This window comes from Aspergillus aculeatinus (assembly GCF_003184765.1).
Source record: "Aspergillus aculeatinus CBS 121060 unplaced genomic scaffold BO66scaffold_32, whole genome shotgun sequence".
NCBI lineage: Eukaryota > Fungi > Ascomycota > Eurotiomycetes > Eurotiales > Aspergillaceae > Aspergillus > Aspergillus aculeatinus.
Window position 1 is genome coordinate 264,793 of NW_020291501.1, and position 21,799 is coordinate 286,591.

The following is a 21,799-nucleotide window of genomic DNA, read 5'->3' on the forward strand; positions in this document are numbered from 1 at the left end:
GATATCTTTCGTCTCTTCAGTTATGATTCAGTTCCGATAGTGGCAGAACTTCCAATGGTGTCTTCAACGCAGATCCTAGCGTAGAGCACGTAGCATCGCCAGGAATGAAGATGCAAGTACGGGAGATGAATCAACATTCCCCCAGTGCTAACAGCTGCCAATACTCGTCGGCTGTCTAAGCTTCCAGCTGTCGGTAAATGCTCTCGAGGTGTTGATTCTGTCGCTGCGACCCGTCGGATGCGAATAGAAATGTCATGAGTCCTGCCCTGGTTTCCTTCTCGAGCATGACTAAACTGTTCTCTGCCTACATCCAGTGCACGAGGCGCAGACCGCGCAGAAAGCTGACATGCTGTCGGTTCAAGCTATCTAGCAATATAAACGGTACATCGAAATTCACAGCTCTTGGGTGCTGTGAATAGAACCAAGTGGAAGCTAGTGGTTGTAATGGCTACTTTGCTAATCTACCATAATATTACACGGCGCACAGAGCAGATACAGACTGGACTGCCGGTCCCGCGATGAACTTGAGCCTTGGCCGCCCATTGCAACCCCCGGTATGCGTATCCCGTTGTGCCTGTTGCCTACCCGGCTTCAACTGCGCTCCGACGGACAAGGTTGCTCGCCTGACCAGAGTTATGGCACCTGGTCTGTAGTGGGCGCCTGCGCCCTGCGATTGGCCGGGGTCGCCGGCAGAAGGTGCCGCGGCGTATCTAGAAACGTGTGAAGGTGGGAAGCCATGGCCACCATACCCAGGGAAATTGGCCGGACTTGATGCTGGGGTGGTTGAAGGACACCGGACAGATCGGCAATGAGCTCGGATGCTGCCATAGGGACCATGTCCTCATCAACCGTCATCATTCGAGGCCCGTCTATCCCATCTGCCTCACTCGTCATCACTGTCGTAGGCGACCAGCGACTGTAATGAGGCGACCTGCTGAGGCTTGGCCGAAACCGACGCGCGAGCAGCCCCTAATGCGGCCAGAGTACTGCTGGAGAAGATGCCCCCCTGCGCGACTTGCGCCGGCGGAATTTCCTCCGGCTGGTGCTGGTCCTGCGGTTCCGGCAGTGCAAGCTGTTCGTGCTGATCGTCTCCAGTTCCCCGCAAACCCACAGCAAAGCGCACCTGGTCCGGCTCATCGTAGCCCTCGAGGTCGTAGCTGGTTTTTTGTCTCTTCGCATGGGCATCCTTGCCTTCGATCTGGGCGATGAATTCCGCCGGCAGGGCGCGCCGAATAGCCTCCGCGGCTTGCTCTTCGATGCGGCGGGCTTCCCGCTTCTGAGCCAGCGGATTGGGATCCTGCGTGGCCCAGCGGACGTTCAGAATTTCGTTGTGGTCGAGACTCTGGTGGGCCATAGCCTCCTTGGCAAATTGTGCCATCGCTTCGGTTTTGTAGGTTACCTGGGACTGTTAGCTCGACGCAGGGTCCGAGGCGGATCAGCACGTACAAATGCAACACCACGACTAGTCAAGACTCTGATCCGATCAATCTCGCCCCATTCGGCGAAGTGACGCGAAACAACCTCCCTGTCGGACATCTGGTCAGCCTCCGCCTAGAAGTGTATCCCAGCCCATCGCAGCGAAGCCGAAATTATTTCGTGATTTCCCGATGATTTTCCGGTGTGTAAAGGGCATGGAGGGTTGCTTACTCGATGTCGTCACTGGAAGCACGTTAGTCATCTGCGCGCGAAGGCGACCGGGGGAATGAGATGAAGGCCGTACCTGACATGGATTTTACCAACATAGATCGTCCGATTCTGCCGCAAGAAGCTACCAACACCGCCCATGTCATCCCGATAATCGTTGAACTTCTCGCGACCGAAAACGTCCATCTGAGGGGGGGTGATGTCATGAATCGTCGGTCGGCGGTGAAGGTATTCGCAGTCCTGACCACGGTGGCAAAGGCCTCGGGCCTACAAACAACAAACGCAACAAGATTAGCACCTGTCTCTTCGCCGATGAAACGAGAATTATGGAAACTCACAAAGTGGAGACAAATGTGTGCGCCGGGCTGCGCGTCGGCCTTGGTGTAGCCGGAGTCGCGGGCAAGGTTGCACCGTGTCTTGGCCGCCTGTTGCGAAGAGTCCTCCCGATCGCCGCCGGCCCATTTGTTGTAGTAGATGTTGTAGGTTGTGCCGGATTGGGGCTGGAACTGGGCCTGAATCTCCTTGGCCTTGTCGGCTTCGACCTGGACGCGCGCGGGGCGTCGCTTCTTGCGGATGATGCGCTTCTTGACGACGGCGTCTGGTTGGGGAGTGGGCTCTGTTGGCGTGGTCTCTGCCACGCTGGGGGGCGTGGTCTCCGTCGTAGCGTCTGCCATGATGAAGGATTCTGAAGGATGGAGGTTGAGGTTGATTGTTGCGGCGACCGGCGACGGGATTGAACAAGCAACGAACGATAAGAGATTCCCGCCCGCGAGTAACGAGGGTCACGTGAGGACTCAGCGCTCGGAGAAACGCGGCCCGCGTTTGATGCCCCACGGATCAGGCCTCAAATACCGGGATGCGCCCCTGCAGTGCTATGGGAGAACCAGCGGTATCATCATATAAGGTACCTATACTCAATCCCCAAATCCCCTATCGCATTATAATGTCAATTTCGATGGGTGATCAGAACGTGGTGTGTGGCTTTAACCTGATGGAGATCTCCGCGATGGAGCAGACCTACGACACACGTGGCCCAGCGGCTACCCTTTCTAATCGACGGTTTACTTAAAAGGCTCCACGACCTCTCTGCCCCACGAGTAGAAAGAACCCGGCATCTGTGAAGCCATCCAACATCGATAGGCGCGAGATGGAACTCTCCGACTGAGGAGAAACCATTGACTGGCGGGGAAGGGAAACATTTCATAACCCTCCGGTCCTCTTGTTCTTGGTTGCTTTTAACTTACCCCGCAACAAAGCATCTCTCTGGAGACTTTCACAACATGCCACTTGCTTGGGCGTCAATTGCCGCTCATCTCGCAGGTATATTAAACCCTCAAGCTACCATCCATCCCCTTCAAGTGAACCATTACCCCCATCACAAAACCCCATCAACATATCTACTAGTACCACAACTGCCCAAGTAAAGCAATGTCTCCTGACAATCATAGCACAACAATGACCGATGCGCCCAAGGCCTGGAGGGACCTCCTTCAGGATCACTTCTTCGTCGACCTGTGGGTCCCCAAGAAGACCACATGCTGGGGGCCGGAGATTCACTCTGCGCTCCAGGATGCCGTGAATGGCATGACTAGAGACTATATCTGGGGCATTGAGTCCAAAGCACCGTCCCCGGACCATGTCCTTGTGCGAGTCATCCTACCGGCAGGTTACCTAACCGAAAGCCCAGTTGATATCCTGACCCTGCTGAACGACCTTCTGGACCTCATGGACGATTGGCTGGAGCCCGACGAGCTGCGTTGGACCCCTGAGACCTTGGTGGAGGGTGAGTTTGAGTTTCTCCGCGTTGAGGGGCTTCAGTTCTGGAAGTTGAAGGAGAACCGGAGCGTGCTCTAGTTTTGGGGCTCCAGCCGCCAGCCCCCATCAGCTACGGCTGGGTGTGATTCAATTTCAATGATGATATGAATTTTACAAATCTCACTTATTCCCTCGATCAAAGAATATTTAGTGAAGAGAAAAATGATCTGTACCCCGTACACGAACTATAAAAACTCCCGTCGGGTGTCCGACCTGTAAGCTTTTCTACCCATTTCGATCTAGACTGAGGTTATAGGTCTATTATGCTGAGCTGTAGAAACATTTGGACTGTCTTCCCACGACACAACACAGCTGCTTAAGGGTGTATTTACGCAACTCTTTAAGGTCTTTAAGGGACTGGTTATACAACGATTGAAGCATCTTCTAAAGCACCTTTGTTGACATTCCTTGGAAGGACCGGTCGTATGGTTTACCTGGTAGTACCTAACTACCTAGTCGCTAGGTAACTTACCTGCTATTAGCACGGGCGCTTTCCAAGTTGCAGACCAGACAAACCCAAACCCCTAAGAGCTCGACGACCTCGCCTCAGGGCTCCTCCTCAGCCTCCCCATCAGTGACAGGAACCCTTTCAGCGTAGTGAAACCAGGTAACCCAGCGACTCCCGAAATGTCTCACTGTCGGCGCTGTTCCCGTATCCAGCACGAGCTTCGTCTCTAACTCCGCCCCAGTAGCAGCAGCAGCAGCAGGACTCACACACGCCGGCAAGCTCACCGCCCACTCCAGAATGGTCGCGCGATCGCTCTGATCCTGAACGCGGAACTCGACTCGTCCGTCGCGCGTGAAGGGGACCGGGTCCTCGTCGTCTGTGGCCGGCTCGGTGAAGAGCCGGACCGCTCCGTCGTAGCCGTCGTAGACCAGCCCGGCGTACCGCGGCACGAGGGGCCTCACGGCCCGCGCCCGCATCCCCCGGAACGTCGCCCCGAGCTCCCCCGCGGCTTTCTCCCAGTCCAGGGACTTCCCGGCGTCGAGCTCGTGGCACATGTGGACAAAGAAACGGCCCGTGGCGGTCGAGGAGAGGGTATGCGCGAACTGTCGGACGGCGGCTTCTTGGCGCGAAGAGTAGAAGTCAGGGCGGAACATTTTGGGTCCTGGGGCGATGGGCCTGTGAGAGTTAGAGCCAGATACTTCAGGTCAAGGGGCGGCAGATGTTTATCTGGGGAAGAGATGTAAGGTGAGATGATTGGGATGCTCGAGATGGGGCTCGATGTTGAGCGCTGGACACGCCCCTTTTATAGGGATAGGGTTCGTTCAAATGCAACGAAAAAGGGAGCTGTCGCCTTTGTCGGGCAGCGAGTGCTTCTTTGGCGTATAACCGCACAAAGGCAATGGTTTCGTGACAAAGCCGTTGTTTTATGTCTACATACGCCCTTCTTTCAGCGCTGGCATTAATTTGCTCATAGCAACGGTAAAGGATGAACAATTGGGATGAGTGGCATGCTTTCATGGCCGGGCACGGGTCGGATTGTCTGTCTGGTGAATATTCCCATGCCAAGATATAATAGATTCTTCCCACCTAAATCTGAATTCCCAAAAGTATTTCTTCAGGCGATAAGACAGACTGTCACGGTGGCTGTAAGAGGATCCCTGTTGCTAGTTCAACTTAGTCTCGATTTTATTTTCAATATTACCGTTTCCTCCCTTACAGGCGTCATCGACATAGCACTGATTTGATTATGGTTGCTTCGATAGCTAATTTTCGCTATCTTCAGAACCCCTGGGCGCGCAAATAAGCCAATACAAAAATATTGCCAGCGGATCTGTGTGCGAAAGTGAGACATAGGAACCCACCAAAGTGTGCAGTGATAGCTCAGATGAAGAGATACAGGCAAAGAAAGTTTCCTGTTTTGGATTAATTGTTTATTCGACACCTTAGCCCGCATTATACTGCGCGTTTTGTTACCCTCAACATACACACAACGTACCGACTTATTCTTTTTTTTTTTTTTTCTATTCCTAAGATACGGATACAGGATGTATCTGAAGACTCACCATCGTCTCGCACATTTGAACGCCTATAATTTCAGACCACAATAAATAATGTATCAACTTGACCTCCACGAGTAAATCGTACAAACTCAAAATAGACATGCCTTGTCCTGGCTCAACATAGCTGGGACGATCTCAGGATTATTACTTTCGTGCGTGGTAGTTCCAGAGGCTGATAGACATATAGCATCCGGCATCTCATACATGGAGAGGTCCTTGCTTATAACAATTATGTTGGGTGGGGTGAGGGGACAAGGTTATTCCAGAGTGTTCTTCAACGTGCATTCATTTGGATTCCACGATGGCCGGAGTATTTAGAGTTTGACACATATTCTTCCTTGGGGCTGAGGCTCCAAATTCACTCTTCCCCAACCAATCGCTGGCTCTCGGAGTTTGATTCGGTCCTGTCAGAAGGGCGAACGATGATATATGTGCCAGGATTGACCAGTCGACAGGATAATTAGACTCAGGCTATAGATGATCGACTGCCAAACTGCGGACCTCGCGCAACAGCTATTGATCTATCGTTAGGAGTCTACCCTACTGGAAAAGCTCTTCCGGGTGTCTACTATGTTAGCACTCTCGTTTGAGACAACACGAGCAGCCAGCCGTACATACTTTCCTCATATATGCGCTTTCCCGATGATGCTGGGACTGATTGAGTCATTTAGCAGCCTTGTGCAGGTCTTTGGTAGTCCTTGGCGTAGCCCTGGCTATTAGATATCCAGGGGAGATTTCCCTTTCCCATCCCCAGGCTAGGTTCATCAATCCTTATCCAAGTTTTGCATCCTGTACCCCTCGTGAAGTCTCGCGTCCACGACAGACACAATGCTTTTTCTTATTCCCAGTCTCTTTGGCAGCTACGCTCATGCGCTTACCAAGTTCGATACAAACTGCACCCTTCCCGCGGAGACAGTGAATTATGTTTTCGCCCCGAATACGCGCGGTACCCTCACTATCCTCTGCACCTGGACGGTTCAGCACCCGGACATTCCCAGGCCGCGAGAGAATTTCAAGCCCGGCTTCAATGGCAAGATCCAGTACTGGATCACCAGTACACACATCAACTCATGTGGTTCGTGATTACGATTATAGCGCCCGAGGTGCTCCTCGCAAAATATGGGTATGATCTTTGGGAAGCAAAGCGTAACCTCCACAGGTTGCAAGCACGCGCGCAGCAGGATGGGGTAGAGTGGACGATCGCTCATTCCTTGTTTGCTAATATGGGAGGCTTTGTGATGAGGGTGAACTCAGTATCAACTGGACGAAGACCACTAGGGATGCGTCTCACACGTCCAAGTGAGCCTGCGCCGAGACTCCACGAATTAAGCACTCTTCCCACGACGAGCGATCATGCGGGCCTCAAGATTATCATTGGACAGTAATTCCAGCATCACGGCTGTACCCCCTCCGGCCCGGCATTCCACCGCACGGCTGGGTCATTGCTTTTTTCTCAATAGCAGTGACATCTTGCAGCTTTGTCGAGAGAACGTCCTCTTTCAGTTGCCCGATATCACCGAAAAGGAGCTACAGGACCGGTCGAAAGCCGACTGGCTGTTACGATTGATCACGGTTTGGCAGATCCTTTGGATGGTTATCCAGACCGCTTTGCGGGGTGCAACGCGTCTGGCAGTGACCCCTTTGGAAATCGGTGTGGTTGCTTTTGCCTGTTGTGCCGTGGTGACATACGCGCTCAGCTGGAACAAACCCAAAGGGGTCCAGGTTCCTATCACGATTCTCGAGGTTCGAGGCGCAGGCGAGCAAGTTTTCGAGGCTCTTAGTTACGGAGAGTTAGCGCCAATGACGGATCTGAGCCAGTAGAGTCGAACATTCCGGCAACATATTGATTCCCTAGTATCGCCTGTCTTGGAGCTACTAGTAAACATGCCTGTCTTCAAGATAGTATGTATCTCTAGCTTTCTAACCACGCCCGCCTTCCTTGGGTTGTTTCTTGGAGGTTCTCTATTCGGCGGAATCCATCTCATCGCGTGGGGGTTTCCTTTTCCTTCGCCTACCGACTAGTTTTTGTGGAGATCTGCGGCGGTCTACTGCACCTGTGCTCCACTGGCGATTGCTCTGCCGCGCCCATTCTACTATATATACTACTAGTTCAGATGTGATTCTCCGGCTTGGGAACTTTTCCGGACGAAAGTTTTGTGGTCAACGTTCCGGCTCACGCCATTTACCACGAGAAGTCTAGTACGGCTATATCTCGCGGCGAGGGTATATCTGCTTGTGGCAATGTTCCGCACACTGGCCTATCAGCCGCCGGATGCATATGTCGGGACATGGGCGGACATGATCATACCATTCCCTGGTTGAGTAGATTGGTGGGGTGTCCCACTTTTGGTATGACCTCTGGGCCTGTATTCATGACAGAATTCTGCTGCCTTATTGTAGTCAGTGACCTATAGTTAGACCTAGCTAGCTCGCCCGCGTGGCGCGAAATGCAGAGATAGAGTTACACTGCCATCAGGTTATGAGGCTTAAAAATCCTTGTATACTACAACAGACGCATCGTCCAGCTCATCGACCTGACAAACAGACCTATATCGTTGGGGAGGATTCTTTGGAGCGAGCGATCAGCTAGGTTACTGTCTTGACATTCTTTTGGCCGAGCGGTGCAACAACGCTCTCATCATATGCACCACTGGCAACAGCTCTGACTCAACCCACTCCAGAGGGCTTCTTTCCTGCTGAAGGCAAGCGCACCAGATACTAACTTACCAGTACTCAAGTTAATTGCTGCTATGGCGCTCAGCTGCCTAATTCGCGAGCAGACACTCATCGTATCGGCAGGGATTGTCTGCACGTAGCTGGTTGTGTAAAACAAGTATTTTAACCGTCAAACAAGAGGCTCAAAGTTTGAAGGTCGCACGGGGTGCACCTTGCAGCATCTACTTTCGGCACCTTGAACCGGAATTCAATTGCTGCTTTGAGTAGTATCCGCAGAAAAGGGAGACTTCTGGGACCGACGTAGGAATGGAACTTAATTCATTTCAAGGCAACAGAGCAGGCATTTTGTTCAAAACCTAGTTCTCTTGCGTAACGGTATATGCATACAGTTAATTATTAGCACCATACACTCTAGTTTTTGCTGCGAGTAGAACGAGTTCAAATAGTGAGCACTATTCAAGCTAATCTCAGAAAAACACTGTTCGATTTTCCAAACACGCCACCAGCAGCACAGTGCATCCCACAAAGCACGGTTGACATGGGGTTCATTTCATCGAACATAGCGAAAACTCGTATTCTGTCTGTCTGTATGGCTGGTTGGTGCCTGAGCCGTACTAGACGGAAGGGGATGCAGGTTATCGACATGGCCGTACATAGCATCTCGTCGTCTGTTCTCCCAGACATAGTACGCGGATAAAAGCCCAAGAAAGAGAACACCTAAAGCCAGACCACAAAGAGAGGCGCGAATGCCGGTCTGTTTTCGTAGGGAGTCAGCCAATGAGGAACATGTTCTCAAGAATGTACTCCGCTCTCCATAACGTACCGCGTAGACCGGCTCTTCTGACGCCAGGAAGAACTGCGGACCGACGATATTGCCAACACAATAGGCAGCGAACACGGCACTGCTGACGGTACTTCGCTTCGTGCGTCCGACCACGTTGGAGCTGATGATGCTCAGCGCAAGAGGGATGTTGACGGCGAAGGCTCCGACGAAGGACAGTCCGACTAGCTTGACGACCTTGTGGCTGTCATTCAAGGTATAGATGAGCGCCACGCCGACAATGGCGACCACAACGTTCAAGATCATGGATAGAATCCGAGAGGATGGAATGAACGTGGCAATGGCTGCGGTGATGATGAGGAACACAAGCTGCGCGGCACCCACTGGCATTTGGAGTAGGAGAGACTTGAAGCTGGAATAGCCGAAGCCTGCTACAATGATGGCGGAGAACTATATCTGACAGTGAGCACTTGACGCCAGCTGGAATTAATGAGATGACCTTACGCTGGTAAGACCGCCGTTGGCAAGATTGACACAGAATGTGTACAGAACCAAACACCACGCCTGGGGGTCCTGCACCGATTCCCAAACCTGGTTCCAATGGAACTTTGCGCCCCCTGGGGCTTCTTCCACATCCACTGTTTCATTGCTCAGCATTCGTTGCGTGGCAGTCCTGCGTTCATTTGAGCTGAGAAAGAACGCCGTGGAGGGGGAGTCGGGCAGAACCAGAAGAAGAAAGATGGCATAGCCCGAAGTAATGCCACCCAGGACCAGGAACAGCAGACGCCAGCTCTGAATGCTGGACGCGGCATTGCCGATTCCCCAGGCAGTCACACCTCCGATCAAGTTCGCAACACAATTACCGACGAACCAGGCCGCCTGGCGCGCGGGCTGTTCATCCCGTTTATAAAACATCCCGACTATCAGGCCAAACCCCGGAGCCACCGCCGCCTCGCCCACCCCCAGGAAGAATCGAGCTGTGATCAAGCCTTGAAAGCTCTGGCAGGCTGCGTGGCACATCAGAATACCTCCCCATAGAAATCTGTGGCACTAAGATTAGCCATGTTTCAAACGGGACTTGCAGGCATGCATGGAGACCTACACGGAGATTGCCAGATACTTGCCCAGAGGCAGACGGACAATCAGGTAAGACGTCGGCCAGCTCCAGGCCAGATATCCGAAGTAAAAAATGGCCGAGCACCATGTATACTGCGAGCCACGAAGACCCTGCACCGGCCATACTAGTTAACCACGTCGTTTTGTGGCAGGCGAAAGTTCAAGGATACTGACCAGATCTTGTCGTAGGTTCAAGAGTGTTGCTTGACTCAGAGCCAGTTTGTCCATGTACTGAAGCATGTAGCATATTCCCATCGTCGGAATCAAGCTAGCAGTCTGGTGAGCGAGTGGCTTCGATTCGGCTGCGTTTTTGAGCACCTACAAGAAATCCAATTTCCATAGAAGCCGGCGCTCCGCTTCAGGTGATGGCGCAAGAACTTCGGCAAGCTCGCCGACACTAGTTTCCTGCGCAGTCTCCGTGATAGCGCATGGCAGCTTCTCATCAAATGGGGATTCTGGAGACTTCTCCATAGCACAGGAAGTGAAAGGCACGTTTTCCAACCTATGTGAGTATCAGAAGTATGGTTTCTTGAGAGGGATCCTACATGTTTGCACTATATAAGTACACGCTTATCATTTCCCATGCTCCAGAAGTATTCAATGGCCGCTCTGTCAACGACTATGCAAGCCGCCAACAAGATGGCGTTAGTTGATAGGCAAACATGATAGTTCAGGCCCCTTTTCCAGGTCTTATCAGGGAGGCGACATGAATTTCCCGCGGAAAGTTCTCATCGATTATCGATCTAATCAGAGACCAGGTATAGAGATGTATAACAGCACCTCGGCAAACCCATAAACGGTGACTAGCGAAGATGAAGCCAAGCCACCGATGCTCGGCAAAATGTTCTGGGACTGATTGGTGCCCGCGTGTCGGTTGTTATCTGGTGGCTGTGCCTGGTGTACCTGGTCCTATCCTCTTGTTTGGACAGATAAGCCCTGCATGCTGGTAGCATCTCTTATGCAGCAACTTGCGTTTATGCGCCGCACTATGCATCACCTCCTTGACTTCTAAGAGCCGAACTACTTATACTGAATTACGATAGTGCCGTTCTTCCCGGCTGCTGATGTGTCTATACCGTCTGCGAGGAATTGTAGAAGGAGATAAAGCAACACTCCTTGCCAGGGCTTCACAGTTAAATATCCATTCATCGCACACTTTCCTAAAGTTCCAATGCCAGGCCTTCATACTTCTTCATTTCAATCAAGCAACTCGCCCAATATGACTGCGGCCCCGCTGACTGCAGTCCCGCCCGAGGAAGTGCGCACAGCAATCGACAGTGCTCTCGAGAAAGTTGCATCGCAACTGCGTCAGCTCAATCACCTGGTCAGCTCAGTCTGCGGAGTTCAACAGTCCTCATCTAGGCGCTGGCAATCACTAACCAAACCTGCTTTCAGATATGGTCAAACCCCGAGCTTGCCTACGAAGAACACCAAGCCCACGATGAGATCTGCAATTTTCTCGAGAAGCAAGGCTTCACAGTGACGCGGCATGCGTACGGGGTAGATACCTCCTTCGAATGTATCAGCGGCACCGAGGGTCGCCTGGTCAACCTCAACGCGGAATACGATGCGCTCCCGGGGATCGGGCACGCGTGTGGACACAACCTCATCGCGACGAGCAGCATCGCGGCCTTTCTGGCGTTGAGCCATCTGCAAAGACAATATGGAATTGGCGGCCGCATCCAGCTCCTCGGCACGCCTGCTGAGGAGAACGGGGGAGGGAAGGCGAGATTGATCGATGCAGGCGCCTACAAGGGAGTCGATGTCTCATTAATGGCGTAAGGACTTTCATTCCCCTCATTTACACACTTTTTGTGTCGTGGGTTCACGATTAGGGCTGACTTACCCCTGGACATCCTGGCCCGAAGGATATCGTGGGACCGCCGAGCGACGGCGTGGCGGGTATACTCATGAATGCGCGCAAGGAGCTCTTCGTTGAATACTTTGGGAAAAATGCCCATGCTGGAGGCAATCCATGGGAGGGCGTCAACGCGTTGGATGCCTTGATCATGGCCTACAACGGGATCTCGACTCTAAGGCAGCAGATCCTCCCCGATGAGCGGATTCATGGCGCCTTCTTAGATGTCCCCAAGGTCGCAAATGTGATTCCTGCGTACACCAAGTCCTACTGGCAAATTCGCAGCCCCACTCTGGACCAGCTCAATAAGCTGATCGCGCGAGTCCGCTTGTGTATTGAAGGGGCTGCTGTCGTCACCGGTTGTACTGTGAAGATTGTGGAGTAGGTTGGATTGACCCAAATCCTTCTATGTGTTGCTAACGGATTTATGGCAACAGGGAAGGCCTGTATACCGATATCGTACTCAATGATGTCTTATGCCAACGATACACGAAGCATATGGCAGCGTGTGGGAGATCGATCATCGAAAAGTACGAGAAGGTCCTGACCGGGTCGTCTGATGTTGGTAGGTTTTCAAATGGATAGTATGAAGGAAGAGACTGACACGGCACAGGAAACGTGAGCTATGTTGCTCCTACACTGCATTCGATGTTTGCCATTCCAGCTCCTGACGGGTGCTTTCCCCACCATCCTTCTTTCACCGCGTGCGCTGGTACGGATGAAGCACATGAAGAAGCCATAGCGGTTGGCAAAGGGTTGGCTCTCCTGGGCTGGGATATGATGTCCGATGAGAAGCTTCTTACTCGGGCCAAAATCCAGTGGAAGTCGAGGCTACCCACTAAGTTCGATGAATGATGATGAGACATCACTTGCAGCAGTCCTGGGACGGTCGACTGCAGCTTGCTTTATTCGTAGGATACTCTTTCGAAAATGATAACATTGCAGGGTAAAGATGGCTAGCATGATTTGGGAACTGGGAGGCTGGTGGACCTATAGAGTTAGGATGAACTGCGGTGTCAACAAGCCACATCAAAGGGTGACAGGTTTTGTGGAAAGTTGGTTCAATTGTTCCTGTAATCTGTCTCGGACCCAGACTCCACGGCAGTCCGTCGCAACTGAACACGGTTATGTATCTTTTGGTATCGTTAGCACATCGACACTTTTTTTTGGAATTTTCAACACTCGGACATCAAAATAGCTTTATACATTTCACATTCAACACCTAAATCCCCGTCGACATCCGCGTGGTGTCAGCAGGCGGGCCAAACCCATTCAACCTAATAACTTACGCATCACACTCGCTCTCTCACGAATGGCGTCCTTGAATTCGTAATCGCGCAGCTCCGGCCGCTCGAGCAGAGCGTCCAGCAGCTCCTCCGGAGCCCGGGTAAACAACGCCTTCCACACCTCCCTATACGGAACATGGATGCGTCTCATCTTGTCGTCGCAGAAATAATAATCCGGGGGTGCGTCCTGCAGGGGGGCCCCCTTTCGCACGAGAAGCGCGGCGATCTGAAACCGGGCGATCTTGACCGCTTCATCGAACAGCGTGACCTTTTGCTCGACGGGGTCCTCGCTTGAGAGCTGCACGAGGTCGGGTCGAAGATCCAAGATTTCCTCCAGGAAGTTCCGGTACTTGCCGGTTATAGCGCTGGAGAAAATCTCCCACCATCCGGGCTCGTCGAGGCCGGTGCCGCCTGCGCTCTCGAACGCGTCGAGCAGGAGGCACGCCCCGCCCTTGAGGTCCAAGACATGTATCCCAAAACAGAGCAGGGAGTTGGGAATGGCGCCCGAGTCGAGGAGCAGGCGGTAGATCGCCGCGCGTGGCTGCCGCGGCGGTTTTATGTCCAGGGCACGACGGACCTGCTCATCATCTTCGACGTTGGGGTCTGCCCCGTGCTCCAGGAGCAAGCGGACGGCCTCTACGTGCCCGAGCTCCACGGCGATGTGCAGCATCGGCTCGTTATAGTAGTTCCGGCCATTGGCGACGTCCACGCCGCCGACGCGCAGCAGCCGCTCGACGGTGTCGTATTGGCTGTGGCAGATGGCATCGTAGAGGGGCTGGCGCGGCATGAAGGCCTCGAGCTCATCCTCCAAGTCCTCCGAGAGCTGGTCACTGATGATGTCGGAGAAGAAGGAGCAGACGATGGCCGTGATATCGTCGCCCGGGTTGTGCAATTTCCGGATGGCGGGGACAATCATATCCACCCAAGATTGCGGGTCGAGCGTGGGCATGGCATACGCTATGGCTCTTTCACGTAGCTGGTCCCTGAATTCATCCCTAAAGCCTTTGCAGGTGCAGGAAAGCCGGCTCAGCGTTCGATCGTCCATCCACTTGGCGACTTCGAGAAGCAACTCGGTGGGCATTCGATGTCCAGCTGGGGTTTTAGACATAGTGGTCGTGTTTGATACATGCAAGTTGGATGGGCTCTGGTACTATCCTAGACTGAAGACGCAAGAACCATCCAATCTATTTATATCATTGGCTTCTTGATGTGTTTGTTCTTTCATGGAGATTGGTTCTTGATGGGAGCCGGAAATCTCCTATGGTATCAAAGACGACCATCGCAGAAGGTCGAATGAGTTTAGGGCATGGAAGTGAATCTTCCACATTACCGAAAACCAGATGAAAAGGTGACCTGTAAGTGAATACAGTAAGTATCAGATAAGCTCTGAGTTCGGTAAAAGCAGATGACGGAGATATCCCCTCTATTCCCATGAAAGAATCTTTTCAATTGTGGTCTTTGTCCGATGACAATATTTTGTTCTTCGGTTGACTCGATACAACTCACCTATTAAATTGCACTTTGTGGACTTGATCAGTTTGGTATCTTACTCATAAACTCAGGCTCACCGTTTCAATAAGGATAAGGTAATGCAATAATGAGCTCCATCTGATTTGTCTTCTTTCTAAGCATATCTCCGCACAACCACTCTTCTCCTCTTACCCTCCTTAAATATACCTATATCCTTATGATCAGCTCTATTTTGTTCAAGACGATAAAAACATGTCAGACCAATGTATGTAGATGAATAAACATAAGCTTGCCGACATTGCCATACGGACATCCTGTCATAATGCAGTCCGTCCTTCTAGGTGGGCCGATTCAAGCATTGCTGAGCGTGAAATACTCGCGGCGGTCGAAAGCCACGGTACCAAGCCTCATATTTGGTTATAGGATACAAACCTACCTTGTTTCTCCCGGGGACGGCAGAAGAATTCTGAATCCTCATCCAGATCCCCCAGTCACCCATCTACACGGCGATCTCCGGCCCCACCGTTCTTTATGCTTTGTTTGCCCAAAGGCATCGAAAATAATGTCTCGGATACTGGACTGCTACCTGCAGATGCCAACAATGTGAAGTCCAAGGGATTGAGACGTTTGATGAACATGTTGTATTGTCCAATGTGGCCGTTGTTGCCGGTCGGAAATCCTCTCTGCAGTGCACAATGCTGTACAGTACAGTCCATCCTGCTTTTGATTTTTCGTGTTGAGTGGCTTGGGAATTAGGGCACGCGGGGTTCAGCCCAGCCCACTTGGGATTCAGGCAGTGTCGGATGTTGCCTAACACTTTGAAGCGTCGGCCTCCTGCAGTTTGTGTGGCTGGCTGAGCCATTTGTGGCTTTCTTTTTTTTTTTCTTCTTTGACATTCTTTCCTGCGCGTTGTCAATGGTGGACTGAGTCTCATGATTCTGTCCAAACCATAGAATCGGGAAGCTTTTGTATGACCGGAGCCAAACATACACTTGCAAACCATTAGTTCGTCCAGAGCAAAACAGTGAGAGGGTACCAAGCTGCCGGACACTTATGGAAGGGTTCGCGCTATCGGGCGTTTAAGCGACAGCTGAGAAAGTGGGGGTCGACTGACGTGTCGGCTTCATGCAGGTCCGTCACATACTTGTCGGAGTAGATTACGAACACGTATTTTTCGTTTTGCTGAGGAGTGTTCCAGAACATCTCGCAGGCAGCTAGGAGATAGCCGAACTGCCTGATCTATACTGCAGAGCTGGATAGTTGCTCGGGGCTTCAGAGTTTGACCCGTTTCAAGCTCTCAACCCGGGGTATATATAGAGTCGAGGAGTAAAGGCACGGACAAAGAATATTTGCCCTCAATCTCCCGACCACCTAGCATCGGTTAGCCCTGAAGCCCCAGACAGCTGGATATCATGTCTTTACCATCCAAGCCCCCTACCACTGTCATCATCATCGGGGCGGGAATCTCAGGCCTGGTCACCGCCTGTCAACTAAAACGCACCTACAACCTGGACAACTACTGTATCTACGATCGACATCCTGGCGTAGGAGGAACGTGGTGGGTGAACCGATGTTCGTTGCCCCTTCCCCGATATATCTGAACACCCTACTGAGAAATGCAGATCCGGGCTGTGCCGTGGACGTGCCAGGGTTCTGCTACACCTTCTCCTTCGCCCCGAGCCCCGACTTTAGCGAATGGTTCCCCTCGCAGGCCGAGATCCTGGACTACCTCACCAGCGTCGCAGACCGCTACGACGTCACGCCGCATTTCACCGGCAACACCGAATGGGTCGGTGCCGCCTGGCAGGACACCACCCGCACCTGGGTGGTCACCTTCCGGGACCGCTCGACCGGGCAGCAGTTCACGCAGGAGTGTCGGATCCTCATCTCGGCGGTCGGGGCGCTCGTCAATCCGCTCCCATTCACGGCCCCGGGCATTGAGCGATTTGAGGGACAGATCATTCACACCGCAAGGTGGCGCGAGGACGTGGACCTGCGTGGCAAGAAGGTGGCGGTCATAGGCAATGGAGGTAGGGCTGGAGCGGGAAAAGCCCTTCCATTGCGAGAGGTATGCTGACCACGGCCGCAGCATCGGCTATCCAACTAGTGCCTGCGATTTGTGAGCAGGCAAGCTACGTTATCCAATTCATGAGGGTGAGTTTGCTCTCTGCTCCGCTTTTGACTTTTTCTTTGTAGGGTTGAGAAAAAACCCCATCCGCTAAGACTGTGGCGCAGACACCGCACCACATTGTTCCGAGCACGAACTACGGCATCACTGAAGCATGGCGAGCGGTCTTCCGCTATCTCCCGTTTCTGCTGTGTTTGCTCCGGTGGGCGATGTTTGTGTACATGGAAACCGGATTCTCGCAGTTCCAGCGCAGCAAAGAGGGCCGTGTGAATCGAGCAAGCGCCGAGAAGGCGAGTCGGGAGTATGTACACAAAGCTGCACCGGGTATGGATCTCCGCCATTTGGGGGTAATTGCAAGCGACAGGGGACTAACAGGCGGGTTCGCGCAGAAAAATACTGGGATTTGCTAATACCGCAATACGAGTTCGGCTGTAAGGTAAGGGCGGGGCGCGCGCGCTGTGGCTTTGCTGAATTGAAAGTGACCTAACCATTTGTTCTGTTCATGCAGAGACGGCTGTTCGACCGGAGCTATTCTGCGGCTCTACATGGAAACAATATTCGCCTAACGAACGACCCCATCGCTGAGGTCAAGCCACGCTCGATCGTGACACATTCCGGGGAGGAAATTTCAGCCGACCTGATCGTAAGCCTCTCACCAGACCACTGGTCCCTCGTTAGCGTGAGCGGGCAGACTGACTCGTGGCTCCAGCTTTTGGCAACGGGATTCGCCCTGACGCACTACGAGACGCAGCTTCGGGGCCGGCATGGCCGAACGCGCGAAGAACACTGGCAACAGTATGGATCCAAGGCCGCCTTCAAGTCGATTGCCATGAGTGGATTCCCGAACTTCTTCTACGTGCTGGGCCCGAACTCGGGTGGGGTCCACACGTCGACGACATTCCAGATTGAAAGGTCGGTTGGGCTCGTATGCAGCCTCCTGTGTTCGGGCTGGCTAGCTGACCAAGTTGATAGTTACGTGGACATGATCATCGCTTTGATCAGACCGGTGCTGCTGAACCAGGCTGCTCTGGTCGAGGTCAAGGTCGGCAGTGAGAAGGAGTATACCGACGAGCTTCATGCGGCGATCGATCGTACAGTACATGACAGCTCCTGTTCTAGTGTGCGTGATGACTGTATCCCCACTTTCACCGAATGACGGACATGACTGACGGCGATCGCAGTTCTTCATCGACAAGTTGACGGGCAAGAATTGGTTCCTCTACCCTTGGAACTCTCTCCACCTCTGGCGGTCCACACACTGGAATATCTCTGCGGACTGGATCTACGAACGGTGAAGCTAGAGTTTTTTTTTTTTTTTTTCTTTTTTGTCTGGATCATTTTTGTTCTTCCGGAGCGACCCGAGCAGGTGTCATTCTGTGGGTTTGGGGCTGGCTGGCTGAACGCGCTTCGGCTGGCGAGATTTCAGCCACATTTCTTTTAGCGTCATGCCAGGCGTCCTTTTGCGGTTAGACCGATCTGTTGGTCCTGTATAAGCAGCGTGTTTGGTTGTCTCGGTCATGGTATTTACAAGTTTGATAGATTAAGGTAATTTGCTTGTACTGTTGTATTCGTGTACTGGGTTGGGAAATCTTTTTCGACAGTGCTAGGGGAGAAAACAAGCCTCTTGGCTACGGCATTGCCGATACGGCTCAGCTGTAGGCATCGATTCCAATGTATAAAGCTGCTCCCTGCAACTAAAATCCTACTTCATCCCATTCTCGATTCTTTGTTATCCTCTATTGAAAGGGTGTCGGTCAACGCACGATGCTGTACGAAGACCTCGTCACTCTAGCCCTGTACGCCGGCCTGAGGCACCGAAGTGCGGCCTTCCTCCTGACAGCCCTAACAGCACTGGGTGCCCTGCTTCTGTTGACGCCATGCCTTGTTCTAATCTTCATGTTTTTGCGCCTCTTCTTGGTATCACGTCAGGTGGTCCCCCTCTCCGATGAACCGCGATCAATCCTCGGAAAGCCCCTGTTATTTCCCGTGCAGCTCAATCATGTGCGCTTCAACCCCGTCAAGGACCAATTCGCCAACAGATTCCTGATGATCGGCATTCCCGTCGGGATGCGCGCGCGCTATGGCAACCTGCTCGCGATCGACGACAAGCGGTTGACACTCCGCGACTCGACGCATGCGGGTCCATCGTGGAGGTCCTTCCTGGCGCAGGCGACGTGCTGGCTCAGTGTCGACGGGGAGCGGTACCTCCACCGCGGAGATCAGGATCTCGATATGCGGGCGAAATTGGATCGATACTTGCTGAAAGAGGTACTGCTCCTGTTCTCAAGAAGTTCAGGGTATAAGCTAACAGCAGCAGAACGAGGACCCCTCCCAATGGCCCCAAGCGTACCTCCTCACCGTCCCGCGGTTCTTCTGGTGGTCGCGCAGTGTCGTGACGTGGTGGTATCTCTACAACGCCGACCGCGAACTCGACGCGATGATCATGGAGATCAACAACTCCTACGACGAGAAGCGCAATTACTTCTTCCGGGTCGAGCGCGGCGGGAACCCCACCCCTGCTACGGAGAAGGGGACCGAGACCGACAACCCTCACTTCCTCGACAGCGCCTCCACCATCCGCACCACATCCTCCCATCCCAGATCCACCTACTACAAGGGCACCTGGCAGAAATTCATCTTCGCCTCGCCGTTCGAGAAGGTCGACGGCGCCATCGCGAACCGGTTCATGGATCTGGCGCACGGCGCCGCGTGGAAACCCAATGCCACGCTGCTGAACACCAACACGTTGAGCCCGGAGGGGAAAGTCAAGATGGTCACGCGGATCACCTGCTGTGGCGCGCCGCTCGATCCCGCGCAGATGGGGTTCACGGACCTGGCGCGGATTGCGCTGCGGTGGACGCTGCCGGGCGTGCTGACGACGCCGTATATCGTGCTCGAGGCGTTGCGCATCCGCTGGAAGGGCCTGATGAAGATGATGGATAAGACCCCGGTGCGCAGTGGGAGTATCGGGCGCCATCCGACCCGGGCTGAACGGTAGGCCTCTCCCCGTGCATGTTCCCTGTTTGAGGGTTATACTGACGATACCCCTTGCTAGGCAAATCGAACCTTTCTTCCGCGCCTATCTCGCCCACTGTGTCTCCTCCTCTCCCGACCCGGTGGAACTAACCTACATCCCCTGCCGCGCTTTCTCCGACGAGACCATCCACATGAGATCCGCGTCATGCACTTCCGAAAGCACATCCGTCCGGACCGTGACCGTCGAAGTCCTCGATCCTCCTTTCTACACGCGCATCGTCAACTACCCCACCGCCTGGGAGGGACTATCGACGGAGATGCGCGCAACAGGCCAAGAGGCCGATACTGTTTCGCAGAACATCGCGGTCTCGGACCCGGCATTGCTGCAGAAGATCGTGAGCTCCTCGCCCACTCCGAGGGATAAAGGGCATCGTGCAGTATCCGGCAGGTTTCCCATTCTGGACTGGTGTCGCTGGCATTCGACGCCGAGTTTCATGGATGCCTTCGTGGCGAGTGAGCAGACGCTCTCCATGCAGAAATCGTATGCCACCATGGTGGTGCGGTACCTCCTTGCGCCAGGGGTGGCGTACTCGCCGCTGATCTTGGATGCGCTTGTGGAGGTATCGCTCTTCGTGGTGGGCGTGATAGGACGAGCAGGCTTGCTGGAGGTTGTCTTGCGGCAGAGGAGGATGACGGGATCGCCTATGGATGTTGCAGTGCAGACCCTGATGGGCGCGGTGGTCTACTTTGTGGGAATGAGGGGGGTTGGGGTCGTGAGAGATCGTCTCCTTTCGGGGCAGGTATAGTCAGTCGTTGGACATGTTACTAACCCGTTGAGTGGGATCTTACTGAAGCGATGTTGTCTCCTTAGCCACTGCATATAAACAGACTCGATTCATGTATATTCGTTGTGAATTCGCCATGTCTAAGATCAGCACATATTTCATCCCTATTACCGAGTAAGATCCTTCACCGTGCTCGCCTTCCCACCTTTCAAGTTCATTATGTCTGAATCTGCCCACGGAGACAATTGGAAGTGAAATTACCCTCACTATTGTATTCTGAAGAGTCCTCAACCCTTCAAACAGTCTTTGCCTGCAAGACACATGTGCACAAAGATGAGCATATTCGCGTAAAACTGCCAATTTTCCAGAAGCCCGTCCAGCCACAGTGGACCCGGCCACATGGGTCTCGACCGGTCCGGTGGGTCCGTCTATCGCGAGTTCGGTACCTTTAGGGCAAGACTAGTTACCGAAGACTTGGGATGGTTTATGTATTGTGTTGTCATCTTTGATTCCATTGAGGCTGATGCAGTGGGCTGGTAGCTTGGAAGTTGGAGGGCACCGCGTTCAAGTCACCGAATGCTTGGGAAGATCCTTCGATCCACAGCAAGCGGGCACCTGCGCCTGATCGGCCGAATCCAAAACCCTGAGGGCGTGGGCATCAAACTGCCGAGACGGTTGGTTTCGTCGGTAAATGCGGCTTGGCTTTGGTCTGGCAAGAGTTTTGGGGAGGGTGGTCATGGGTACTCATGGTTGTGAAGGTAGGTCAATGGTCTACATTATTAGCATACTTTAAGGATAAGCTTCTGAAGAATTCATTGTCTTTCTCTCGAGTCTCTGTCTAACTCTTTGTCGTTTCCTTTCACCAGAGGATGAAAGCATCACGAGTAGACGTATATAATGCTTTGTGGACAACGTTCTCGAGGAATAATAAATTGGGGGTTAGTAATACTTTATCTGAACACTGCGAGGGTCATGACTAGGAGCTTCTTATACTCGTTCTATGCTGCTTTTATGCTCATTGTTATGGTCACTTGAGTCTACGCGCAACAACAGTGTTCCCCTCGGGAACCCTCTCTGGGCAAGCTCATCAGCATTGCCATGAACCTCCAAGCAACCGCCACACAGCAGTCCTTAGAAGCTATCATTGCAAGCATCTTGCCACAACTCCTGCTCCCCCTCTCATGTCAAAGCAGAACAATTCGATCCATCCCCAATTTTATTACCCGGAGTTCCTCCCGAAACCCTCCATCAACTCCT

General features: G+C 53.0%; 8 protein-coding genes across 8 annotated transcripts; 4 read left to right on the plus strand and 4 right to left on the minus strand.

Annotated features, from left to right (window-relative positions):
* Positions 1-421: 421 nt before the first annotated feature.
* On the minus strand, positions 422-2,506 carry cwc2 (active spliceosome conformation promoter CWC2). The gene is made up of 5 exons (XM_025647628.1): positions 1,983-2,506; positions 1,721-1,911; positions 1,648-1,659; positions 1,447-1,525; positions 422-1,399 (listed from the first exon to the last, which is right to left on the minus strand). Exons 1-5 carry the CDS (start codon positions 2,316-2,318, stop codon positions 884-886), a joined length of 1,134 nt encoding a protein of 377 aa, XP_025502644.1. The 5' UTR covers positions 2,319-2,506; the 3' UTR covers positions 422-883.
* Positions 2,507-4,005: 1,499 nt separating this feature from the next.
* BO66DRAFT_439834 (uncharacterized protein) lies at positions 4,006-4,560 on the minus strand (the record flags this gene model as incomplete). The annotated part of the gene is made up of 1 exon (XM_025651190.1): positions 4,006-4,560. One exon carries the CDS (start codon positions 4,558-4,560, stop codon positions 4,006-4,008), a length of 555 nt encoding a protein of 184 aa, XP_025502645.1.
* A 1,734-nt stretch (positions 4,561-6,294) lies between these two features.
* BO66DRAFT_439835 (uncharacterized protein) lies at positions 6,295-7,287 on the plus strand (the record flags this gene model as incomplete). The annotated part of the gene is made up of 3 exons (XM_025651191.1): positions 6,295-6,520; positions 6,562-6,847; positions 6,927-7,287. The coding sequence occupies 3 exons, from the start codon at positions 6,295-6,297 to the stop codon at positions 7,285-7,287; spliced, it is 873 nt and encodes a 290-aa protein (XP_025502646.1).
* A 1,405-nt stretch (positions 7,288-8,692) lies between these two features.
* On the minus strand, positions 8,693-10,623 carry BO66DRAFT_412557 (MFS transporter; the record flags this gene model as incomplete). Its single annotated transcript, XM_025649361.1, has 7 exons — positions 8,693-8,896; positions 8,966-9,373; positions 9,428-9,965; positions 10,026-10,150; positions 10,214-10,307; positions 10,362-10,494; positions 10,608-10,623. The coding sequence occupies 7 exons, from the start codon at positions 10,621-10,623 to the stop codon at positions 8,693-8,695; spliced, it is 1,518 nt and encodes a 505-aa protein (XP_025502647.1).
* Positions 10,624-11,258: 635 nt separating this feature from the next.
* On the plus strand, positions 11,259-12,874 carry BO66DRAFT_454695 (M20 family metallopeptidase; the record flags this gene model as incomplete). Its single annotated transcript, XM_025652038.1, has 5 exons — positions 11,259-11,363; positions 11,435-11,803; positions 11,908-12,278; positions 12,335-12,462; positions 12,511-12,874. The coding sequence occupies 5 exons, from the start codon at positions 11,259-11,261 to the stop codon at positions 12,750-12,752; spliced, it is 1,215 nt and encodes a 404-aa protein (XP_025502648.1). The 3' UTR covers positions 12,753-12,874.
* A 148-nt stretch (positions 12,875-13,022) lies between these two features.
* Positions 13,023-14,291, minus strand: BO66DRAFT_454701 (uncharacterized protein; the record flags this gene model as incomplete). Its single annotated transcript, XM_025652039.1, has 2 exons — positions 13,023-13,030; positions 13,187-14,291. The coding sequence occupies 2 exons, from the start codon at positions 14,289-14,291 to the stop codon at positions 13,023-13,025; spliced, it is 1,113 nt and encodes a 370-aa protein (XP_025502649.1).
* A 1,774-nt stretch (positions 14,292-16,065) lies between these two features.
* BO66DRAFT_352407 (flavin-containing monooxygenase) lies at positions 16,066-18,070 on the plus strand (the record flags this gene model as incomplete). The annotated part of the gene is made up of 9 exons (XM_025644775.1): positions 16,066-16,225; positions 16,276-16,683; positions 16,743-16,807; positions 16,889-17,105; positions 17,171-17,217; positions 17,290-17,424; positions 17,491-17,693; positions 17,754-17,901; positions 17,963-18,070. Coding segments are annotated over 9 exons (1,491 nt in total), but the record flags the coding sequence as incomplete, so codon positions are not given.
* Positions 18,071-18,545: 475 nt separating this feature from the next.
* BO66DRAFT_429727 (uncharacterized protein) lies at positions 18,546-21,082 on the plus strand (the record flags this gene model as incomplete). Its single annotated transcript, XM_025650476.1, has 5 exons — positions 18,546-19,049; positions 19,099-19,775; positions 19,837-20,530; positions 20,646-20,716; positions 20,911-21,082. 5 exons carry the CDS (start codon positions 18,546-18,548, stop codon positions 21,080-21,082), a joined length of 2,118 nt encoding a protein of 705 aa, XP_025502651.1.
* Between the last annotated feature and the right edge of the window lie 717 nt (positions 21,083-21,799).

Excerpts from the sequence above, each read along its gene's own strand:
- cwc2 (XM_025647628.1), bottom strand. The coding sequence starts at position 2,318 with ATGGCAGACGCTACGACGGAGACCACGCCCCCCAGCGTGGCAGAGACC. Across the intron at positions 1,912-1,982 it reads CACACATTTGTCTCCACTTT|GCCCGAGGCCTTTGCCACCG; the intron begins GTGAGTTTCCAT and ends TGTTGTTTGTAG. Across the intron at positions 1,400-1,446 it reads CTAGTCGTGGTGTTGCATTT|GTAACCTACAAAACCGAAGC; the intron begins GTACGTGCTGAT and ends TAACAGTCCCAG.